The 17,004-nt window shown below is 46.0% G+C and overlaps 1 protein-coding gene across 1 annotated transcript in view; it reads right to left on the bottom strand.

Annotated features, from left to right (window-relative positions):
- RSPO1 (R-spondin 1) overlaps nucleotides 1-17,004 on the bottom strand; it is a 116,937-nt gene that overhangs the window by 26,041 nt on the left and 73,892 nt on the right. The window contains exon 2 of the mRNA XM_075604745.1: nucleotides 15,137-15,512. Within this exon, the coding sequence (XP_075460860.1) occupies nucleotides 15,137-15,227 (91 nt within the window). The 5' untranslated portion in view covers nucleotides 15,228-15,512. The remainder of the gene's footprint in view (nucleotides 1-15,136; nucleotides 15,513-17,004) is intronic.

Raw genomic sequence — 17,004 nt, 5'->3', positions numbered from 1 at the left:
GTAGGATCAGTTCCTATAAATCAGGGGTCTATAACTCCGTCTTCAAGGGCTACAAGCAGGCCAGCTTTTATGGATATCCCTGCTTCAGCACAGGTGACTCAATCAGTGGCTCAGTCGAAGACTATTTTGCAATGCTGGTGGCACTTACAGTAGCAATGTAGGGAGTAAAAGTGTAAAGATGCTAGGCATGTATGCACAGCGATCCTTGCACTATCCCTAGAACGTCCCTAGGATTCCAATCTCTCTGGCTAACAGATCAGCCTCAAATGGAAGAATATTGTTTGTTAGTTGTGGTCTCAGTTTAATTTAGTCAGGTATTAGAACAGGGGTGGGCAACTCCAGCCCTCAAGGGGCACCGACAGGTCAGGGTTTCAGGAGAGCCCTGCTTCAGCTCAGGTGGTGCAGTCTTCGACTGATCCACAGATTGAGCTATCTGTGCTGAAGCAGGGACATTCGGAAAACCTGACCTTTTGGTGGCCCTTGAAGATCGGAGTTGCCCACCCCTGGATGAGAAGGGGGTGTTTTCACCATGTGTTCAGCAATTCCATACTGAGAGAAATCAACTCCCAAATGTTTCTATTTGTGCTGAAGCAGGGATATCCATAAAAGCTGGCATGTTGGTGGCTCTTTAGGACTGAGTTTGAGACCCCTGCTATAAAATAGATATGTGTTAGTTAAAAAAATTATATAGCCCTTTCAGCTCTGAGCGTGTTTACAACCTCCAAATACGAAAGGAATTTAGAAGTATTTATATTCTCAAACCGCTTGTTTTCCTGTAAACAACCGAGGCAAATGATATACGTCTGTATTCCTGTAGATTATAATTGTACCTGTGGTTTGTGGTTATCTTGACAAAGTTATTTAAAATAGTTTTCTTTATAAAAATAAATAAATGTAATGGTCACAAGAAGTATGAGCGTTTAAATCCTCACGTGTGATGAAAGTTCCGCGTTTGCTTTTAAAACGGTTGAAAAGCATTTTCAGGCGCTGAGAATGGCAGTGGGTGACAGTGTAAGTAGGGGAAGCAATTTGGTATGAGATGTAGACTTCTGTTTTGTGAGCAGATCAAGTTGTGGAAATAGAAACATTTGGGAGTTGATTTCTCTCAGAATGGAATTGCTGAACACATGGTGAAAACACCCCCTCCTCATCCAGGGGTGGGCAACTGCGATCCTCAAGGGCCACCAAAAGGTCAGGTTTTCCGAATGTCCCTGCTTCAGCACAGATAGCTCAATCAGTGGATCAGTCAAAGACTCTGCTAAAGAAGGGATCTCCTGAAAACCTGACCTGTTGGTGGCCCGTGAGGACTGGAGTTGCCCACCCCTATTCTTACACCTGACTAACTGAGACCACAGCAAACAAACAATATTCTTCCATTTGAAGCTGATCTGTTAGCCAGAGAGATTGGAATCCTAGGGGCGTTCTAGGGATAGTGGAAGGATCGCTGTGCATACATGCCTAGCATCTTTATACTTTTACTCCCTACATTGCTACTGTAAGTGCCACCAGCATTGCAAAATAGAGCCTAAATTCATGAATGCTAAAATATGCTTCTTCAAGATTCCTCTACTAACCTCTTTAGTGTCAAAGGAATGACCTCTTCTTACGCTGAATACGCTACTGTTAATTTGACAGCCAGATCGAGTGCAAGCTCCTGTTGAATATTGCGGGTTAACCAGAAGTTGAACATGATTTAAAGGGGCAGTACTGTCTAAGATGACGGTGAACTAAGAACAGTGACATATTGAAAAGTTTAAATCATTGGTGGGCAACATCCCATGTTAATTCCTCCCCCCATCTCTGTCACTCTCCCTGCCCCAACGTAATTCTCCCTCCTCTATGTCACCCTGCCCCACCCATGTTATCCACTCATGGTCCACCATATCAGTCTCTCCCCACTCACATCTCCCCTCTCTCCCTTACGTTATACTGCCCCATCGGATGTTAACCCGTTGCTGTGCAATCCATTGCTGCCACCCATGGTAGTGAATGGGTTAAGGGTAATGGGTCACCCTTTTAAGCATATAATCTTGCAGAGTACTGGGTTAAATGGAGCTGACACCTTTAAAAAAAAAAAAAGAAAAAAAGACAAGTGCTGTATAATTATATTTTCTATAAGTTTAAAAAAAAACCTTTTCCCATGCTAAACAAATGTTGCAGATGGTTTTTTAATATATTTACCTGATGTCTGCGGTTTTATTAGGCGTCTGTCGCAATTTCTGGTTGCTCGGGTGGGAGTTTTCAAACTGAAAAATCCACCGGCGGCAAATTACAGCGTTGACGGTGCTACCTTTTTGCCGCTACAACCCAAAATGATGTTTGGGGCAGCAGTCGCGTTACTTGAGCTGGAATAAGTCATAGAAAATTCATCTGCCATGTGATTGCCTGCAGAGCAGTGCATTTCTGGCACCTTATTAAGGGGTTAATAGTACCCGCTGAGGTAGAGGAAACAAGACGCACTACCGTCCCCTTTAGATTTCCCACTGTAAATGAAAAGTTTCATCTTTTTTTAACTACATTTCCCATTTATATCTTTGTGATAGACATCAGTCACTAATTAATTTTGGTCACCAATTAATTAAGGGATGCACCTTGGATAAACTATTTTTTTTAAATGTGACACAGACTTTAATACTTAGCCTCATTCTGCAAGCAACAGTTTGTTGGCAGATATACTAAGGGTTCTCAAGTAATTTGTGAGGTGGTAGCGTTGTTTTAAAATTCACGCAACCAAAGTTAATGCTTTCAGTCTCCAGACATGCAGATACAGTATGTCTAGGCTGAATCACATTTCTCCTAATGGATCACATTTGGGAATGTACCTATCGCTAAATTGCTTTCAAGCCCTTACACTTTAGTAACAATGAAACCCTTTTGTAACCAATCAGCCGTGTCACACAAACAAATGCCTCCTTATACACATCTGTTAATATTTGATGCAAAGGATGAGCTCATGTCCTTGCGGAGAAAGCATCTAAGTGACATACGATCAGCAGAGATAAATAATTCATATGTGTTGTACCTACTGCAAAAACATCATGCCCTCGCTGATTCTACACTTACACATGATGCTCAGCTATGCATTTGATTTTGTAAAACAGACAGAGGGTGCCCTTCCCTCTGGTAAACCTGCGATGATGCTCTAATCCAGGGGTGCGCAAACTTATTGCCTTGCGCCCCCTGCCTGGTCTTATTGCTTGCGCCCCCCATACCAAGTCTGAAGCGTCAAATCATGCCGCGTTACCATGGTGTCCGTTACCATGGCGGTGCATTGCCATGGTGACGCATCACCCAAACTGACTGAGTCATGGTAAGTGAAATTGCAGAGGCCTCGTGCGATCCCCCGGCATTTAATTTAAATGCCTTTGGGAAGAGAGCGGGGCCTCTGCAACCGCCGCACTCCCCAGTTTGCGCACCCCTGCTCTAAATCAGTGTTTTTTCATTTTATTTGGTTAAAGAACCCTATAATTATATTGTGCAGTTCTGCGGAACCCCGACCCTCTCTAATAGTGCATCTGATAACAGCTATATTGTTAGGAACCCCAATTCTCTGTAATAGCGCTTCTGAGAGCGGAAGCATTGTAAGGAACCCCAACCCTCTCTAATAGCGAGTCTGAGATCGGAAGCATTGTAAGGAACCCCAACCCTCCGTAATAGCGCGTCTGAGAGCGGAAGCATTGTAAGGAACCCCAACCCTCCGTAATAGCGCGTCTGAGAGCGGAAGCATTGTAAGGAACCCCAACCCTCTGTAATAGCGCGTCTGAGAGCGGAAGCATTGTAAGGAACCCCAACCCTCTGTAATAGCGCGTCTGAGATTGGAAGCATTGTAAGGAACCCCAACCCTCTGTAATAGCGCGTCTGAGATCGGAAGCATTGCTTCGGAGGCCAAACTGCTTCTATTGCGGCCGCCCAACCTCTGGCCGCCCCAGCAATCCACTCTCCCTATCTCCCCAGTACAGAGGGAGCAGAGATATTGCTGGTATGGACGGTAGCTTCTCCCCACTCCCCCAGCTGCTTTATGACAGTGAGCTGATAAATACTGTACTGCCTGCTCCTTTCCTGTGCTAATCACTAGTTCCCTGTGTAAGGAGAGGGGTATTCACTGCACACCATTTATATATGTGAGTAATGTGCAGCCATTTTGAGGGCCTAAGGGCCACACGTGAAGCCCTCGAAGTACACCATGTTGCTTAACTCTGCCCTAAGGGGTCAATTTGCAAAAGGGGCCAAACCAGTGCAAAAAACATACTTCTCAAAGAACCGAAATCCAATTGAAAGTAATTGGGCTTTTTCCTTTGATAAATGTGGTGCAAATATGTAGCACTCTGTTTTGCAGCCAGGAATCTTAGTAAGTTGATCTAAAATTGTAATATGTGTTACAAAAGACTTTCAAAAATGAAATAAATATATTATATATTAAAGTGGTGTTACTACCAATGATATAAAAGATGTGACAGTGCGGCGTTATTTCACTCTATTACAATTCTAACATATATTTCCACAATTGACAGGGGCTTTAAAACAGGCATAACAGTAACCAGTCACCTGGACCAGGAGCTGTCTGCTGCTAAATATCAACTTTCCAGACCTCGTATACCTATCCCCTTTGCTGCAATCCCCTCTAGCAGGGAAGGTGTTAAATCGGGGTATGACATCACCTAACTAAATATCAGAGAAAAAGGCACAGGAGATTATCCATTAAACATTAGGAAACGGTGTATGCCAAGATTAACTCCTTCACTGCCAGAGATCCTCTGGTTCCTATTATGGGGACGGACGGAGATTTTGGATGGGGTTTTTGCTCTGTAATATCAGTGTTCCCAGCTTTTTGCAGTTCTTTAAGCAAAACTGACCATTCTGCTTTCGTTTATTATCAGAATGGAATAATTAGAGGGGTAAAAAAAGAAACACAGGTAGTGAAAAAAGGGCATAAAAACAAAGGCCCATATACGCAGAAGTCTTAACTCAATGCTAATAACCTACTGTTATCAAAATCATTAACAGATGTTATGGTTCCCAAGGTTAATACATATCCTCAAAGCTAATTATACTGTACGCAAGAACAGTTCTATATCTAGCATAGGCTTCATAGCGCGTTCAGTCAGCACTGACTGCATGGACTTGAAATAATATGAATTGCGTTAAGCATGTCTTAAGTAAAGGTGGCATTACTCCCATCCAGACCCTGACATTTGGGTTTTACGGAAGTTGGTGAGGGGGAGTCCCAAGTGCTATATATACACACCACCCCTAAACACACCATTATACAGCATGTGGAGAGACACCTGTGCAAAAAGAAAAATAGCATACCTGGGATATCTGCTAAATTAAGTGAAACATACTTTGCATATCCAAATTAGCATATTTCCCAGGTATCTCTGGTGTGGTCTTGCTCTCTCTTCTCCTGCAAAACACATATTTTTGTGTCTGGATAGGAGTAACGCCACCTTTAACTCGGACCTAACTAATGTCTTGTTCATGCGTTAACTATAACGGAGCTCTGCGGTTATGCGTTGATAGAGGGAACAAACTTTTACATAACAATAGCACTAACGTCCCTTATACTTTACACAATGCCCTTTCTGGGCTGCAAACAGTGCTTAACGTGGCGTTAACAGTGCTCGGTGGGTGTAGGCCAATGTGTGTAGAAGTGCTGTGCAATATGAGATGGCACTCAGAGGGGTCTGTGTACTAAGGTTGTTTTGGGACTGAAATTGAATGCCATTTACATTTTGTGTATCAAGGTCTGTGCTCAAGATTTTCTTTATGTACATCATGTTGCGATTTGGGGAGGGTCAAAAGAACGAGTTACCCCCTATTATTCATACCCCCAAATTTTAACAGGACCAGCTGTGCGGCTGGACCAAACTCCATCTTAAGGCAAACAGGACCAGGGCCCTTATTACCTTTTGTATCTTCATGCGCTTGTTTGCCCTTATTTGGTATGCCATTCTGTTTATGTAATTTATATCACACTTACCCCCATTGTACCGCGCTGTGGAATATGTTGGCGCTTTATAAGTAAACAATAATAATAACAATCGGGAGATGTATTAAATTCAGCACATCAGTTTTTGTCCAATCTGCATCACAAAGTCTGCCAGGTTTAAGGTAATAATAGTTTGTTGCTTCTAACAATTTGCACCAGATGCAACAAACTGTTTATTACATTTGACACAACTGTGGCAAAAAACAAAGGCGCAGTAAAGTCACAATACAAATTTCCTGCCCAAATATAACCTTAGTTCATAGAGTTTACAGCGTTGTTTAACACTTCATGGCAGAGAGGCTGCAGTATGAACAATGGGGAGAGAATGTGTTAAGACAGCGAAATGTGCTAGTTAATGTGGAGCTGGAATTTTCTCTTGCATCTATTTATGCTGGTACAGTCTCATATTAATAAAAGCACTGCATTTTGCATATGCCGTGATATTGTGTAACATGCTCTTTCGTCAGACTTTCTGGCCTTAACTAAGCTAAGTAAACATGAAGCTTTAAAATAATAATAATTCAAAAAATAAATAAAACTGAAGACAAATATTAAATATTAAACAAGTGTTGCAAATGTTATAGAATGTATTACATGGCACAGTTCGATCACTGCTGCAATTGAAATATATGTTTCTAAGTTGGACAGGTGCTTTAAAGAGGCAATCCAAGCGGCACTTAAAAAATATATATATAATATATATATATATTTATTTTAATATATGCAGCGTTTGATTCCATTTATTGAAAACAAATGACCTAAGCTGACAATCTTTTCGTTCTCCCGTGATTGATCAGGAAAGATTCTGCTTCCCAGGGTTCACTAAATGGCTGCCTTCCAATTAATCCTTCAGTCAGTGTAGCTCAGCAGCTACAATGTATTCTTATATTACTAAGGTAACATTATCTATTGTTACAGTTTGCAGCTCCAACAGCTGGGAACATTGGCAGCAAATTATCATAAACAGGAGAGTGTTGCAAATATCTTGCACTGCTGGGGAGGTGGGCTAACACGTGCTATAGAAATCAAAAGTTGCTCAGTATATTAATACTCATTAAAATGGCATTGAGTTGAATTTAAAAAAATGCAGTAAGAGTTATCTAATACTACAGAACTGATTTTTTTTATTTTTTAAACCACGTAGAATATTGCATGGATTGCTCCTTTAAAGCAGCCCTACAAATTTTTGCCCATTCAGCCCCAGCACTAAATGGGTATATTTTTCTAAAAAAATTCTCTCCTTTGACTTAACTAAAAAACAAACCTGAAAACCAAAAAACACAAAATATTATGAGCCGGATTGGTCAGTGTGATTGCATTTCCCTTTTGTAACCTGTTGATTAGCAAGCTAAAAAGCCAGATAATTCCCGGGTAATACTCACTACACTGCATCCCTTAGGCAAGCACTTCCTGCAGATTACATAGTGACAGCTGTAGGCACATCCCAGCTTCTCTGCCAGCAGAACAAGAGCTTGCAACACATACACACACACGTGCCAATCTGGCTGCTTTCCCCGCAGCAATATTATCACAGGGCGATGAGCAGGGCAGCAGTTCAGGGTTGTTTTGCAGTATGTATTACAGAAGCCAATGTATATTTGACGGATGAGCTGTCTAGCGATAATTTCATTGCCCTTGTGGTGAACTCCCAGTGTCCGCTCCCACTGATCAAAATTAGATTGTAAGCTCTTTAGGCACTGACTCCCAAAGGCCGGCACAGAGTGCGATGCCCAGCATCGCGGGTTAGTGAATCCTGGCCATTGTGTATGCTGAATACTATGTCAGTTCTAAATAAGAACAATTATTAGTATCCTTATAATATGTGCATGTACAAAAAATAATATCCTAACAATAATATGTGTTTGTGTGTGTGTGTGTATGTCTAATGAATAATACTATTTACAGTAAAACTATGCACAGTGCTTCAAATGGAAATATTACGGTGTGCTCATTTGCATGTATTAGACAGGTCTGCTACCCTGCCTTTCACCCTTATCACCCAGCATACAGTGCTTCCACTGCAGCAAGGGATTCTGGGAAATAACAAGCAAATAAGCACGCAGTGCCACCTTTTGCTTCAAATCCATTTTGACATGGACCCCTGTAAACTTATGCTTGCTGCATTGCACAGCTTTTCAGCACAGCCTGGGTTAAGATGCATAGCCAGTAAACCTACCCACAGACAGCTGTTTCGGGGCGCCTTGGCTGGACACCGGTAAGGGTGCCACCATTTTAGAAGTGCCGCTCATGCTCAGTAACAGCTCGCGCATGCGCAGAGGGTATTCAGAGTAGCGGCGACCATCTTGCTACACCCGGCATATGCGCAGTGCAGTAAGGAGCAGCGGCCATTACACCCATAGCTCCGCAGGGCAACTACAACTCCAATGAGCCTCTGGGAGTAGGGACACGAGGCCCACAGTAGCCAATAGGGCTCCCGGAATTCCCCAGCAACAGACTGATACATTTGGCGTGCTCAGCGGACCACGCCAGTCGGAGCCAGAACAGAGAAGGGGATGGTAGGGTCTGAGTGTCAATGGCACTCAGACTAGGCCAGAGTACACCCGTAGGTCCCAGATAGGCCCCACTCATGTGTAGGTTGTGGCTGCTTCAGGGAAAGGCCCCCAGATAGGGACATTTCCCCAGAAGCCTGATAGTGATAGGCATCAGTGAAGAAGCCGCGCTGTGATTCGCAGCCTGTGGTCTGGGACCAGACCACCTACATACAGAGACTCTTAAAGCTGGGAGTCTCCTACCGGAGACCACCCAACTAGAGGCGGGCGCCTCGGCAGGTACCTCAACCAAGAGCACCTACAATTCACGGGATAGCGCTACTCCATACACTTTGGGTGGGCCTGACATTGGGAGAAGGAGATCTACGGGGTAATACTGTTTACATTGTTCCTGTGAGGGGCTTATCCTGCTAAGTTGGGATCCCTCTCTGATGGAGGCGCTGCACCAAAGCGAACACATTATCACGCCAGGCTCCCAGTGGCGGAGGCTCAGGCCTTCTGTGAGCCAACAAGGAATGGCAGTACCGGTAGCCCCTTTAGTCACGGGGAACAAGGGCTACACATGGCTAAAATGACAAGCAAAGAGCACACAGTAATATTTCCATTTGCTAGATGCTTTCCAAAGGAAGTTTTTTTGTAATTGTTTTACCCACCATAACTTAACTAATGTGCGGTGTGTGTGTGTGTGTGTGTGTGTGTGTGTGTGTGTGTGTGTGTGTGTGAGTGTGTGTGTGTATATATATATATATATATATATATATATATATATATATATATATACAGTGGTCGACAAATCACCAAAAAATCTACTTGCCAAACAAAAAAATCTACTCGCCACCTAGTACCACATGTGTGCTGCTTGGGCCAATAGGAGCTCGCCACGCTGTTAAATCCACTCGCCCGGGGCTTGTAAATGTATAGGTTTGTCGAACACTGTATATATATATATATATATATATATATATATATGTATATATATATATATGTATATATATATATATATGTATACACACTGTGTGTATGTGTGTATATATATATATATATATATATATATATATATATATATATATATATATCTTATACTATATTAGTGAAAGCACTGTATGTTTGCCTGCCTGCCTGCATGCATGCATGCCTGCCTGCTGGATGTCCGGTGTCCCTAGCGGCAATCTCATTGGTCCCTTGGCCCGCCCGCCCCCGCACACCTCTCATTGGCCTCACACACTCACACCACCCCCTTGGCCCGCCCCCCACACCTCTCATTGGCCTGAGGCGGAGTGACGGGCCAAAGGTCCAAAAAAATAAATAACACACACACACACACACACACACACACACACAGACACACACACACCTCTCTCCCCTCTCCAAATCACCTTTTCCCCCTCCCCAGCGGCATCACCTCTTCCCCCTCCCCAGCGGCATCACCTCTTCCCCCTCCCCAGCGGCATCACCTCTTCCCCCTCCCCAGCGGCATCACCTCTTCCCCCTCCCCAGCGGCATCACCTCTTCCCCCTCCCCAGCGGCATCACCTCTTCCCCCTCCCCAGCGGCATCACCTCTTCCCCCTCCCCAGCGGCATCACCTCTCCCCGCTCCAAATCACCTCTCCCCGCTCCAAATCACCTCTCCCCCCTCCCCGCTCCAAATCACCTCTCCCCCCTCCCCGCTCCAAATCACCTCGCTTCCCGCAGCTGCCACGCGGCGCGTAAGATGGCGGACCCCCTTCCTCCCTCGCGGCGCCGAGTCAGACGGTGGCGGCGCCCGGAAGTACAGGTAGGTGTCGCTCCCCACCTCCGGCGCCAAACGGAACTGAGAAAGGGCGCATCAACTGAGGTGTGTGTGTGTGTGTGTGTGTGTGTGTGTGTGTGTGTGTGTGTGTGTGTGTGTGTGTGTGTGTGTGTCACTGTCCACTGCCCCCCCCTCCTATCCACTGCCCCCCCCTCCTATCCACTGCCCCCCCCCCTCCTGTCCACTGCCCCCCCTCCTGTCCACTGCGTCCCCCCTCCTGTCCACTGCGTCCCCCCTCCTGTCCCCCCTCCTGTCCACTGCCCCCCCCTCCTGTCCACTGCCCCCCCCCTCCTGTCCACTGCCCCCCCCCTCCTGTCCACTGCCCCCCCTCCTGTCCACTGCCCCCCCCTCCTGTCCACTGCCCCCCCCTCCTGTCCACTGCCCCCCCTCCTGTCCACTGCCCCCCCTCCTGTCCACTGCCCCCCCCTCCTGTACACTGCCCCCCCCCTCCTGTCCACTGCCCCCCCCTCCTGTCCACTGCCCCCCCCCTCCTGTCCACTGCCCCCCCTCCTGTCCACTGCCCCCCCCCTCCTGTCCACTGCCCCCCCTCCTGTCCACTGCCCCCCCCCTCCTGTCCACTGCCCCCCCCCTCCTGTCCACTGCCCCCCCTCCTGTCCACTGCCCCCCCCCTCCTGTCCACTGCCCCCCCCCCTCCTGTCCACTGCCCCCCCCCTCCTGTCCACTGCCCCCCCCCTCCTGTCCACTGCCCCCTCCCTCCTGTCCACTGCCCCCTCCCTCCTGTCCACTGCCCCCCCCTCCTGTCCACTGCCCCCCCCCTCCTGTCCACTGCCCCCCCCTCCTGTCCACTGCCCCCCCCCTCCTGTCCACTGCCCCCCCCTCCTGTCCACTGCCCCCCCCCTCCTGTCCACTGCCCCCCCCCCCCTCCTGTCCACTGCCCCCCCCCTCCTGTCCACTGCAGGAAATGCAGGGGGAGGAATCCATGCCTTTGAGGCGCCCCCCCCCCTCCCTTTGACGCCCCCCCCCCTCCCTTTGACGCCCCCCCCCCCTCCCTTTGACGCCCCCCCCCCCCCTTTGACGCCCCCCCCTCCCTTTGACGCCCCCCCTCCCTTTGACGCCCCCCCCCTCTCCCTTTGACGCCCCCCCCCTCTCCCTTTGACGCCCCCCCCCCTCCCTTTGACGCCCCCCCCCTCCCTTTGACGCCCCCCCCTCCCTTTGACGCCCCCCCTCCCTTTGACGCCCCCCCCCTCCCTTTGACGCCCCCCCCTCCCTTTGACGCCCCCCCCTCCCTTTGACGCCCCCCCCCTCCCTTTGACGCGCCCCCCTCCCTTTGACGCCCCCCCCCTCCCTTTGACACCCCCCCCCTCCCTTTGACGCCCCCCCCTCCCTTTGACGCCCCCCCCCTCCCTTTGACGCCCCCCCCCCTCCCTTTGACGCCCCCCCCCTCCCTTTGACGCCCCCCCCCCCTCCCTTTGACGCCCCCCCCTCCCTTTGACGCCCCCCCCTCCCTTTGACGCCCCCCCCTGCCTTTGACGCCCCCCCCCTGCCTTTGACGCCCCGCGCGCACACACTGACTGACTGCCGCACGCACGCACACACTGACTGACGCGCACACAAAGCCTGACTGACGCACGCACACACTGACTGAGGCACACACTGACTGTGTGTGCGTCAGTCAGTCTGTGTGTGTTTGTGTTTCTGCCTCAGACTCACTGACGCGCGAGCAAACACACAGTGACTGACGCACACACGCTACATGAAGCTGTAAAGGAGGGAGGGAGGGGGGGGACTGGATTGATGTGAATGGGGGACAAACAGAGAGAGGGGGGAGGAGAGAGAGGAACGGGAACATTACATCCCGGGCAACGCCGGGTCTCTCAGCTAGTATATATATATATATATATATACAGTGTTCGACAAACCTATACATTTGCTCGCCCCGGGCGAGTGGATTTAACCCCCGGGCGAGTAAATATTGGCTCAAGCAGCACACGTTTGGTACTAGGTGGCGAGTAGATTTTTTTGTGTGGCGAGTAGATTTTTTGGTGATTTGTCAACCACTGTGTATATATATATATATATATATATATATATATATATATATATATATATATATATATATATATAGCAAATGGAAATATTACTGTATGTTCATTTGCATGTCTTAGACAGGTCTGCAACCCTGTCTTTCACCATTATCGCCCAGCACATAGCACTTCCACTGCAGCAAAGGATTCTGGGAAATGACATGCAAATGAGCACACAGTGCCACCTTTTGTCTCAAGCTCATATTACACGAGCAACCCTTAAGCCAATGTATGCTGCTTTAAACACAGCTTTTAAGCATAGGCTGGGGTGAGATGCAAAGCCAGTAAACCCACTCACAGATATATATATATGTAGCCCCCTGTAAACAGCACCGGCTATACATATCTTTCTCCTACTGAGGTAAGTCCTGTTAAGGGCAGGCGACAGTAGTAATCATGGGTTTTCCCCCTTCACGCCCTGCCCTGAGTGATAGATGCAGGCCCCTGACTCTGCTGCAGGCAAGAGACAGAGGGGAGGTCCTGTTGACATCATAAGGGGTGGGGCTGATCCTATTTAGCAGCCAGCTCCTGTGGGTGTCAGTCAGTCTACTTCTGGGGAGTGAGTCTACTCCTAGGAAGTCTGTCCTGGGAGTTGGAGGAGAGAAGTAGATCGAGCTCTCTCCTGGGAGCAGGAGAGCTACTAAGAGAGCTCTGGCCTATGGTAGTCAGCGAGTGAGCAGAGCTCCGGTGGGACCAATGCCCCTCACCCTGAGGAGGGGGTGATGGGGTGGATCTACCCCCGCCCAGAGGGGACCCTCTGAGGTGGGCACTGGGGGTACTGAGGCCCCTTACAGACCATCCTGTCGGGGTACTGCTTGGAGGAAAGGGGAGGAGAGGCGAGAGGTGATACACCTTGGGATTGCTGTGTGCTACTGCTACTGCTGTTGTTGTTGTTGCGGCTGCATGCTGCAAGGCTGCCATGTGCAATAAAGAGAGACATTGCTGATTTTACCAAAAAGACTGTTGTGTGATTCTGGAGCATCCACCCTGGGACCAGGGGAACTTCTTCTATACGGGTCCTACCCCATATCCCTGGGAAGGTATAGAGGATGGAGGCGCTGCACCACATATACCCCAGAAGCCTGGTCCTGTGTCCCCAAGAACATCGCGGGAAGCTCAGGCCCTCCTGTTACCGGCAGGTATGCACCACCCAAGCACGTGTAGCCCGCCCTCATACACCCTAGATATAGCATCTGTGTCTCTGGGGGGGGGGGGGGGGAATATGGGTTATATATATATATATATATATATATATATATATAATGTTTTTGTAAGCAAAAAGGTGCTGAAACCTTAAGCAAAGGGAAAAACGTATTTTATATCTTAACTACAATAAATAATTCAGCTTGAAAAAAAAGAAAAGAAATGTGGTCTGAAAAAGGTGCTAAACCTCACCTGAGCACCGCAACAAAAATAGCCCTGTGTACATGTATGTATGTATGTATATATATTACACACACACAGTCTAGGCGCAAAGTTCGTCTTTCCTGTCTTGTCTTCAAATACTTTCTGGGCAAGCTACCCATCTATCTGAACAAGCTCCTCACCCCTACCACATGCAGCACCTATCTATCATCTGAGATCTGACTCCAAAAGACTGGTCCCAAGGTTCAACAAAGTATCCGGCCGTTCCTCCTTCTCTTACCGTGCAGCCCAAAACTGGAACAATCTATCGGAGACTCTAATAGCCACCACAAGTCTAAATTCTTTCAAAACTAAAGCTGTCTCACATGTTAATCTGGTCTGTAACTGTTACATACGCCTATAACATAGATTATCTTTAAGTGTGCATGCTATGTCTTGTATATAATATATAACCCTGTTCACTTATGTAACTGTATTTGTAACCATGTATTTGTCATCATTACTCTGTACCCAGGACATACTTGAAAATGAGAGATAACTCTCAATGTATTACTTCATGGTAAAGGAAAGCAACACAGGGCACTGCGAGTTTTGTAATCTACTCTATTTATTTAGCCAATAGCTGTACCACGTTTTGACCTGAACAGGTCTTTCTCAAGTGATAAGTGGCATCACTTGCCTCTTATCACCTGAGAAAGACCTGTTCAGGTCGAAACGTCGTACAGCTATTGGCTAAATAAATAGATTATAAAATCCGTAGTGCCCTGTGTTGCTTTCCTTTACCATGTTCATTGGATTAGTTACAGGCTATCCCTGATCACAGGAGCACCGGTAACTGTATTGTTATATTTACATATGGTGTGCAGCATTATTTTGCATTATTTCCTGTTAAAACATTTTATAAATAAATAAATATATACACACACACACACACACACACACACACACACACACACATATTATTTATATCGATATTGAAGGTGATGTATCAAGACAAATTTGGAGCTAAATTTACGCATATTGGTTAATTTTCATCTTGCATCTTTTTGCTTCAATGTATCAAGGTCTTTGCTCCAAGTTTTGCATCAGGTTGCGATTAGGTGAGTGACAACAGGAGAAGTTAGGTAGGAATAACATAACGCACAGATTATAATGAGATGTATCAAATTATGCGTCTCCGTGCATCACATTTTTTATTTTGTATTTGTGTAATAAAAAAAATCCACCAGATCTACGGGTGCGTAAACCTTTATTTCTAACATTTGCAGCACTCTCTCCCATTTTGAGTGCAAAGAGAGCAGTGCGTCAAAACATACCTCTATTCACACTTTTCCGAGAGTAAATAAATATATGTGTAATATTGTGACCCTGCGCCTAATAAAGTAGAAAGCAGGAACTCTGCAGTAACTGATTCACAGTAGAAGGGTGTTGCACTTACTTCTTTTTTGTCTCCTCCCCTTCCCGAACTTGCTGCTGTCTGCAATATCCATCAAGATCAAGACAAGCACTACAAACAGTCCAAACTGCATAGTAACGCTCCAGCACTGAGGTCCCGAAAAGCCGGCTGATTGGAGGGAGTCGCTTCCACACTGTGGTTGACTTAATATCTGCTGGGTCTGATCAGGAATGCAAGTCTGTACATGCCTGGTACAGGACCATCTCTGCAAACCTTATCAGGGTCAGAAAACTTAGGTGGCAGGTAACATGATTCTGCTTTCATTCTCATAGGGACCAAAGGAGATTGGATATTGTCCCATTGGGTTTGACACGGAATGTGTTACATGAGATAAGCCTATGATGTTTTCCAAATCCACCTGTGCAGAAAGGAAGATAGACACATTGTTACTATTTTGTATTATGCCTATGTATAGCATAACCCTGACCATGGCAGACACCAGTAACCATAACTACCAAAACTTAGATTGTAATCAGAGGTCATGGTTTGATGGTAGTTGTTACCACTTGAGTTATTTATAGACAAGATATACCACTACTTAAAAAAATGTGATTTTACTTTCTACAGAATATGCTGTTGGCCTTTCTATTTTAATGTGATTCATTTGTCTGACAAGGTCACGTATATGACAATTGCAGTACAGTACACGCATCGATAGTGGAAAAAAGGTAGTGCTTCACTTTAAGTACATTTTCGCTTTACATACATGCTCTGGACCCATTGCGTACGTTAATGCGGGGTGTATATATATATATATATATATATAGCAAATGGGAATATTACTGTGTGCTCATTTGCATGTCTAAGACAGGTCTGCAATGCAACCCTGCCTTTCACCATTATCACCCAGCAAACAGTGCTTCCACTGCAGCAAGGGATTCTAGGAAATGACATGCAAATGAACACACAGTGCCACCTTTTGCTTCAAAACCATATGACATGGTCCACTATAAGCGTATGCTTGCTGCATTGCACAGCTTTTGAGCACAGCTTGGGTTAAGATGCATAGCCAGTAAACCTACCAACAGACAGCTGTTTTGACCTTAATAGGTCTCATCAGTGTGAGGTTGGTTATACTGGCTTTGCAAAATGAAGCTAGGGATAGGTGTATATATATATATATATATATATATACACACCTTCTTTATTGGCTATATGCTAACGTGGAGGGTTTTCGTTGCCTTTTTCACCCACAATATATATATGTGTGTGTGTGTGTGTGTGTGTGTGTGTGTGTGTGTGTGTATATTAAAGCGTGTACATCACTTTTCTTTCTTTAACCAGTAGATGTCACTTTAGGGCAATAAAGCAAGTTTCCCAATATGAATTAGGAAATAAGCACAATTTCAATGGATAGAAGTTTTAAAAAGGCTTAAAACCTTTTTGTACCTTTTTTTTATTTTTTACTTTACCTCATCTTATTCCTGAGCCACTTCTAGTGGTAGGACCCAGCCAATACTTTGGTATGGGAATAAGCAACATGCTTATCTTTAAAAATGGTTACTATGGAATTTTTATATAATGTATCTGTTGCAATATATTTAAAATCATCATTAAGAGCCACTTTTGGACCAAATTGAGGTATTGCCTTTACAAAAGATTTTGACGCAGTGATCATAACCTGAAGAATGTCCGTTTGTTCTGTAGTTATTGAACACAAGGTTTGCAGGATTTAACATTATTTTTAATGAAACCAAAGCAGTAATTTTGTGAAAATGCAAGATTACAGAGGCATGTGACAATGCAATTGAGTGAGCATTCCCTGTGACAGTGATGGATTGAGGAGTTGATGCATCAGCAGATTCTGAATACATCTGCAGGGTTTGAGTTTTATATCCCTGTTCTCCTGT

This window comes from Ascaphus truei, chromosome 6, assembly GCF_040206685.1.
Source record: "Ascaphus truei isolate aAscTru1 chromosome 6, aAscTru1.hap1, whole genome shotgun sequence".
NCBI classification, from domain to species: Eukaryota; Metazoa; Chordata; class Amphibia; order Anura; family Ascaphidae; genus Ascaphus; species Ascaphus truei.
Note: the sequence above shows the minus strand (reverse complement) of the source record. Positions and strands in the feature narration are given on the sequence as shown.